The 8,797-nt window shown below is 28.6% G+C and overlaps 2 protein-coding genes across 3 annotated transcripts; both read left to right on the top strand.

Moving 5' to 3' along the window:
• Positions 1–3,322: 3,322 nt before the first annotated feature.
• Positions 3,323–4,847, top strand: LOC109852694 (SIFamide-related peptide). 2 transcript variants are annotated; one of them, XM_020424100.1, is made up of 3 exons: positions 3,323–3,395; positions 4,136–4,291; positions 4,554–4,847. In XM_020424100.1, exons 2-3 carry the CDS (start codon positions 4,162–4,164, stop codon positions 4,658–4,660), a joined length of 237 nt encoding a protein of 78 aa, XP_020279689.1. In that variant the 5' UTR covers positions 3,323–3,395; positions 4,136–4,161; the 3' UTR covers positions 4,661–4,847. The 2 variants fall into 2 exon arrangements, with proteins under 2 accessions (XP_020279689.1, XP_020279698.1); XM_020424109.1 differs by lacking the exon at positions 3,323–3,395 and adding an exon at positions 3,817–3,923.
• Positions 4,848–5,765: 918 nt separating this feature from the next.
• LOC109852656 lies at positions 5,766–7,925 on the top strand. Its single transcript, XM_020424021.1, has 6 exons — positions 5,766–5,796; positions 6,566–6,704; positions 6,840–7,027; positions 7,142–7,223; positions 7,311–7,407; positions 7,481–7,925. Exons 2-6 carry the CDS (start codon positions 6,653–6,655, stop codon positions 7,548–7,550), a joined length of 489 nt encoding a protein of 162 aa, XP_020279610.1. The 5' UTR covers positions 5,766–5,796; positions 6,566–6,652; the 3' UTR covers positions 7,551–7,925.
• The last annotated feature ends 872 nt before the right edge of the window (positions 7,926–8,797 follow it).

Below are 8,797 nucleotides of genomic sequence, written 5' to 3'. Positions count from 1 at the left end.
TAATATAAACTTATAAAATTATAAAATTATTATATTAGAAACTTCTCAAATTAAAATGTATTTTAAAGAGTTTTGAGAGAGAGAGAGAGAATATGTTTATTTCTAATTAATACTATTATATCATGTAACAATGTAATCATGATGACATTACAATTAAATACACTATATGTTCTACACTTGTTTTTCACATATACATGTTTTCAGTATATCAATATTAAACAAAATTATAAAAAAACTATATATACAAATATAAATGACATTATATTTATTAGAATGATACGGGTTTACTGTTATATTAACCAATATAAATAAAATCTTGTTTAAATATTGAGTATACAGATATGTATATGAGTTTTTATATTTTTATATTCAAGAAAAGTTTCAAATAATGTAAGAAGTTTATATAATATTAAAAAACTTTTTTATTGAAATTCATTAATTATAATTATTAAATGCAATAAAAAATTCCGACTAAGATTAGTGACGTGTGAACAGGATGTGTAATATGTGTATCATGCAATAATTTCTATTTCTATACACGCACGATATGCAATGTGCATTCTTGCGTTACAATTAACAAAATTTAGAGCAATTTTATGTGATGATAAAGTATTTTAAAGTATATTATAAGAGCAAGTAAAAATGCAACAATACAAAATCCATGTCTTCCAGTATTAATCAAGTACTGTAGTTTTGGCGGTAGTAACTTGCTTCAATACCTTAACATATAAGTAATAATATATAAGTAAAGCGATATCATTAGGTATCATTAAGATATATCTGCATTAACTATAGTTACTCATTGTTTAATAAAATAAGTTTCATCTCGCGATATCTTGTAATAAAAAGAACTATTATCGATTACTGATTAATTACTCATACAGATATAACGTCCATTAGACGTCTATGTGGACGTCTAATAACACACTATGTAATATTTAATGAACATCTAATGGAAATTTGTATAGAATATTGAAGAGTGTTTGTATAGAGTGCTGACTATCTCTAATTGAAATATTATAGCATTAAAAAATCGATCAAATAATTATAACCTGCGTGTTTTGTCTGTTATATCATGTCGATTTAAAAGAAAAAGTTGTGACGCGACAATAAGATGTAGATTCTAGTATGCCTATGTACGATGCATTTTCGTAGCGTGCTCTCGATTATCGATTGACACATATTTCTATAAACTTTAATGTAATAAACATACTCTGTTCTCATGTTTAGTAAATAAGAGCCGCAATTGCAGACAAAGTTACACTAATTGTAAACATTTAAGAAGACTGTTATATAGTTATGATCATATTAAATCGTTGTATAGTAAACACGTTCAATCAACTGATTATTGAGAGCGCGTAAGAAAACTTGGCTACAATATTTTAAATTTTATTTCATAATATCTCGTACATTGTATTTATACGTAATAATATTAATATACTTACTGTATCTATAATTTATATATATATTTAGAAATATAAAAATATTGATTGATTGATTAGAAATATAAACTTACATTGTAATTATTACTAATATATATACATATATATATATATATATACACATACACACATACATATATGTATATAAAGTAAAATACATGTAATGTGATTTTGTGAGAAATATAGAATATCAAGTTTGTCATTTATACATTTACTAAATATATATAATAATAATAATTGTGTTTTATAACTAGTATGCGATATAATTATATAGACATGTAATCTACTATCTTACAAAACTCAAATTAGGCAACAATGTTCAAACAAATTTTCTGATAAATATACATATATGCTCTTTTTCTCTTCATAAATTGTCTTTATACTCTTATAGTTCTACTTAAACTTATATATGTATAGAATGCAAGATTTAATGTATGCTTTTATGCTTTAATATATTATAAAATAATAAAAAATCGTATTTAATAATAAAAAAAAACTATGTTGCAATTTTAAAAATATAGAACTGCTCAACATATGTATAAATAGACGTTAGTTTTTATTATAAAAAACAAAATTTGTGTAATTAATTCTAATATGATTTTACATATATATGTATTGAATACATACTATATATATATATATATCATTTTACAAGTTATATTTGTAAAATAATTTTTTTTAAGTTAAAAGTATTACACATCTAAATATATATCATACAAACTTATATTACCCATACTTCTATTACTCATATTTACCGATAGTTATAACAATGTTTTATCGACTGATAGTACAAGTATTTACAGAAAAAACTAATATAGCAATAGTTGATAACTATTATTTTAATATATCTTTTGTTGGTATGAGTTTCAGTAGTATTATAAATATATTACAAATAATTATATACAAAATTTAAAATAAAAAAAACAATACGGTTCTTCTCAGTACATGACGATGTCTCAATAACAACTTTTATCTTTGACATTTACTCTTACATCGTCAGTTATTGTCGAGTTGGACTGTCCTTTCATTTTAAGATTAATCTATTGAAGATGACTCGGTAATAAAATCGAAACATTTGAATAAGAAACTTCATAAGTAATTTCTTCGCATAACAACACGCTTTTTGTTCGAATTGTTCACTTTATACATCAGTTTAAAAAAACAATTGTAATTATCTGACTGCAATTTATTTTTAATCAATTATTATAAAAAGTTTGTTAAAAGTTTTTTTAAAAGTATTATCTTTATATATATATAAGTAACAAATATCTTAAAAATATAAAAAAAATATTTTAATAATATAAAATATTAAGCAATTTACAGTTATTTTACATACATATATAATATTACATACTAACATGTTACATATTAACATATATAGAGAATTGAAACTTAATATATAATTTGAAAAACCTACATTAAGAAAAAGGTTTTTAAGAATATATTCGTTTTTGTAACATGTATATTTATTGTAATATTATATATTACATATTTTTGTATATTTTTAAAAAATATTTGCTTTTATATTATATATAATAACTCTATTATTTTATTTCTTTATAATAAATTAACGACGAAACTCGAACTTATTAATAATATGTAAATATACGATATATTTACTACATGACGTAAATATTTTAGTTAAAATAATTAAAACAATACTCGAAAATAATTACACACAAATTGATTTTGCATTATAATTACTTTATTTTCAGTTCACAATACACGTGTTCCCCATGCGACAGAAACAATCTTTATTTCCCTGGAGTAAAAATCCACTCAGAAAGGTCCTTAATTACATTACGTTCTGTGATAGCTTATTGCTCTTTTTATATCATACAGTGCATCTTCTATAGCACAAGGATCCTCTTATAAAAGGTGGTCCAACTGCCGATGAAGCATCAGTCGAGTGTCATCTCCAAGATACAATTCATCTCCAGCATTTCTATTGAGGTGAAAACATTATATATCGCAACGTGTCATTATTATAATAACATTATTTTTCAATTTATATACATATATCTCTTACATTGTATTCACATATGTTATGCATTTTGATAAAAAAAATTTGAAACTCTAGTTAAAAAATCTTTAAGATCTTTAAACTCTCGAAAATTTATTTTTTTGTGCACCGCAGAATCTATTTTCAATTCTAATATCTAGTACTTTACTTACGCACAATACGATTTTTTATGACATTTCTGTACACATACAAAAGCTGGTTATCAGATATTATGAATTTTAGTAGTTCGCAACGCGAAAATCAATATCTCGTTTAGACGGATCTCGTAACTTTATTTGCAAATAATGTAGGTCGACTGCGTTTGACAGAGATATTTGTCTTCGAGTTATTCTCTACAGTATAAAAGCTCGCGGCTTTTCCTTTCTTTGCAACATTCGGTAACCGACTATCACGAAACAAACAAGGTTTCCAAGTACAAACAAGCTTTCTCCTTTGGCAGAAATTAATCGTTACTTATCGTAAGTCTTTAAAAACTTTATTAATGCAATAAATTGTCATATATTCTTGTACTTATTGCAATGAATAAATACAAGAACACATAATAACTTATATGTTTTTGCATTGCAGTAAACACACAGAGTGACAATACAAGAATTTTGTAAAATATGAATAATAATTTATAATTTTGTAAAATATAAATTGTCTACACATTTTCTATTTTGTGTTTTAGTCAATAGAGCAATCCACATCGTCGACATGATTTCCATTCGTCTTACTCTCGTTCTTGCTGTTATCATGGTAGTTCTCGCTCTCAGCGTAGATGCCCACAAGACCAATCCACCTTTCAACGGTAGTATATTTGGTAAACGATCCAACACTATAACTGGTAAGTTTAAATTCTGCGTTTTACTTTCTGGAATTAAAAAAATTTTTGTTGTGCAGTAGAGAAATTACTTTTAAAAAATCCACTTTATGTACACATATAATACAGCTAACTTTATCTGTCGAATATCATCTCCAAACTCTAAAATATCTATACATATGAAATATATATAAAATCTTAAAAATATATATAAAATTTAATTTTATAATATATATATATATATATATATATATAATATATAAATTGTTTATTACAATATTTTCAGACTACGCACTTACCAACCGCGCTCTGTCAGCAATTTGCGAGGTTGCTAGCGAAACGTGCTCTGCTTGGATGTCACGCCAAGAATCCAACTTATCTGAAGATAAATAACCGACTGAGTGATCTATGGATTACTAACTAATTAATCGACCCATAAAATGTAATCAACATAGCTTCTGTAAAGATATCTGTATCATCCGCTTAGAAGTTTGTCACATTGTATCTTTTGTCTTTTCTCGTGTGCATTATGTTATATCTCTGATCGTACTTTTGTATTTAAAAGCTTCTACAATTTAGTTATGTTCAGTAGAAGTGTTGAACAAATAAAATATTATAATTTCAAAAGTTAATTAAGGTTTTATTCTATACTTATACCTTCCTTTGTTTTCCAATGTTTCCTTCATTGTCATTTAAGAATGTATCATATGCAATATTGTGTTTTGAATTTTTTAGTTAAAATATATAATAAAAATATAAAATTGCACTTGTAAAAATTTATGGTAATAAAATATTTACTTATCACAATAAAACTCAAATATCTAAACAAATACATCATTTCACAGAGAAAGAAAAGAAAATAGGCTTCTTATTTAAACAATTTATAACGTATGAGTTCTTCTGAAATCTTTTTATATAGATTAAAAGTGATTCAATATGGAAAGCACGTTCTATTCACCTGCCTGGATAAGGGCCATGTTCTGTTGTCTTTGACCGCAAACACGTGAATTTAAATCCATTGTAAAACTATTGACACATATGTGTAATTTAAAAGTAATTTCCATTAATTAATATGTTAAATAAGTATATTCTATATATGTATATATACGTACAGTTTTTTAAATATTTAAAATACAATATTATATACGCAATATATATGTATATTTAACACTATTAACTATCGTTTTAGCAATAATATTCAACAGAGAATAAGATATATAATATGTGTCATTTATATCAGAAACATAACAGTCATTTATCAGAAACATAACAAGAATTACGTATTCACCGAATCACGAATTTATGCCAGACATTGAGGACGATAAATTTTCCGCTGACAAAACCTGACCGAGAAATTTATTTTCCATCCGATAGGGGAGTACAAGCGTGTAGGCGTTACTTTACATGGTGCACATGAACTACATATTTAATCAATCTTTAATCCGATATACATCGAACATTAGGATATATATAAGTATGCGGAACCTGATCGAATTATTCTCAGTTCTACGTTCTACTTATTGCATGAGGTAAGATATTACTTAAATGTTTTTACTAACTAAAGTCTTATTTTATTATACAAAAAGATCTGAAAAACTTCTCAGTGTTAAAATCTCTGACACCGAGTGAGAATAATCGATGTCCTTCTTACGATTTTGAAGGAAAGAAAATATCACATATGTGAATATATGAATATACGATTTTGAATGATATTTTAGAGAAACTGAATGACTGTGCAGTTATATAAAAAGAGTATATAGGTTTTACATACAACTTTTCGAAACCGAAGGCGTTATCGATCGCACGTTAGTTATTTCGGAAACGTTAGTTATTTTCTTATTTACTCTTATTCGTGCAATAGCAGACAAATATATCCCAATACGTCAAACATTTCTCTCAACGTCCCACGGTGTGTCCTTTCTATAAGACGCGTCTCACTCGCTCGCTCGCGGACTGAATATTCGCGCGCGTGTTCGCGAGGACAAACAGTCGGCACGATTCAAATACGATGGGGTTTCTCGACGTGCAAACTCTTTCCTTCGATTCTCCTTCTCGCCCACAATCCTCAAGTACTCTGGTCCACTTTTCGCAGTAATGGAAGAAATCGCGTACTGCGAAAAATCGCGCTCAGTGTTCACCGAACACCTGTGAGATACACGTCTTTCCTGTAGGAATCGATTCTATGATTGTCACTTTGCGCGTTGACCGCGATCGAGAATGTTACGCCGATTGATACGCGTCCGACCGAAATAATAAGTTGTAATAATTGTCACATTTGATTTTGAATCGCGTGACCAGTGTAATGTCACCAGCGCTGCTCCAAGAACGAAGTGATTGCTCTCCAAGACTGAACTGATTCGTTGCAGATATTACAACTTTCTCGAAATGATGCTACACAAAGTGCATACTCGACATATTGAAGGCATCTTCTTTAATGGTAGGCTAATTACGCACATTTTGTATAAAAATTCAATAAATTTATTACAGAAGAATGTTTACTCAGATATAAAGTATAACGTTTTCTTCTATTTTTCAATGTACTGTTTTACATTCGTTTTCGTACAATGTGCAGCTCTTCTTCTTATTGGAGTCACGTTATTGATTTGTCAACATATCGCAAAGGCGGATGAAGTACCTGCATTTTTTCTGAAGATTGCTAAAAACCCTACTCTCCCAAGAATCGGCCGAAGCGAAAGATTTCAAAATTTCTTTTACAAAGCCGAAAAACATATACCTCGTATCGGTAGATATAGTGAACAGGTATACTGTTAATTGACAGAATTGAAATATTTGTTTTTCCTTATATTGCTTCATGTATTTTGTAAGTTGCGCATAATTGTCACATTGAATATTGTTCAATTTGTGCATTTCAAGTCGAGCGATTCCTCACCGCTGCAAAACGAGCAAGAAAATTACTCCAGTTTGACCAAACGACGCATCGATTATCCTTCGAAAGGTTTGAAGATCCGTAGATAATATAAATAATAGGTTTTATGTGTTTGTTTACTATAATAATTCTTTAACAATTTGTTTTGATTGTTAGCGGAAGAATGGACCTGGCAAACTTTTCCTCTAGCAATTGAAGGTCCAAGAGAGCTATGGCGAACGTTGGCTGGATATTCAAAAGATAACAACGATGAGTAAGTTTTGCAAAATAATAATTAAATGATTATGTTATTATCTTTAACTGATTGACAAATTACTCGATTTAAGCATCGATAACGAAGTTTGGCAAAGAAAGAAGAGAACTGAGACTGGGGCCATGACTACGCAGGCAAACTAGAAAAGTTCTTCGTCGCAGAGATACATCGCTTCGGGGATATTAAACGCATATGTTATACGATCTTCGCTGTTATGGTGACGGGAAAACAATCGATAATAATAATAACAAAAAAAAACGCGCAAATGCAGTTATAGCTTACATCCTTCTTCGACTTTTGCGATAATTTTATAGAGTTCTCTTCACCAAATAGTCAGTTCTTTAAATTAAAGTTATATAATGTTTTCTCTTATGCAATATTGTACAATGAAGTGTAGTGTTATAATTACAAAACATAAATACAAAAACATAAATACTTCTTAGAGAATAAAGTGGCTGAATGTAGATTTCATATTTAAACAACTTTACTGACTGTATTTATCAATGTTCAAATATTTATCGGATAACACAATAAAATCTGAAAACATTTTATCTATTATATATTTGCTTCTTCCTGTGCAGCATGCATCTTCAATCAAAGAATATCAGAGTGTTACAAATGCTTATTCTGGGGAAAAAAAAAAAAAAAGAAAAAAGAAACGGTTTTGTAACGTTGATATTACAATATACATTCATACATCTCCAGACGTCAGAAATTATGGACTATAGGATAAAGAGGAATTGCAACGATTGCGGGAAAAAATACTTTTTCTTCGTTCTCTACTGTGTATTTCCGTTTAATTAATCTGATACTGCGTGTTTGTGCAAAGGTACCCGTAATTTCCGCGACTCTCTTACGGAAAATTGCCCGGTGCGATCGAACCGATACTTTCGACTAGCTTTTTCGCTACAAGACGCCTCGCGTGGCGGTTGTTCGCTAAAATTGCAGATACGGGTCCCTCTTCTTCACGTCGGTTGTTATATGCGACAAATAACACAATTCGCGGTGACATTACCAAAACCGTGCATGTAACAACTCCGAAGATCGATGTAATCGACGATTCTCGAACGCGTGCTATGATGTTCTAACGACACCGAGCAAACGAATCTAAGATGGCAGTTGATACTACTCGAGTTAAGTACTTTGAAAAACAAAGCTATCCTTATTTCTCGCTCAATATACACACACACACACACACACACTCACGTGAAACAGGCTGCGATTTGTTTTTAATATATAGTTCGTTAAAGATTATTTAAAGAAAGAAAATTATAATATACAGGTACAATCTTCAATATAAAGATGTTTGACATATCTAAATATAATTGAATTAATTTAGTTTATTTCTCTGTTTCTTTATTCCTTTATCTTTTATTACAATTTCAATTCT

Source organism: Pseudomyrmex gracilis, unplaced genomic scaffold, assembly GCF_002006095.1.
Source record: "Pseudomyrmex gracilis isolate BER0280 unplaced genomic scaffold, ASM200609v1 scaffold_1, whole genome shotgun sequence".
In the NCBI taxonomy this organism is placed as follows: Eukaryota; Metazoa; Arthropoda; class Insecta; order Hymenoptera; family Formicidae; genus Pseudomyrmex; species Pseudomyrmex gracilis.
The sequence above is the reverse complement of the archived record's forward strand: the minus strand, read 5'-3'. Positions and strand labels throughout refer to the sequence as shown.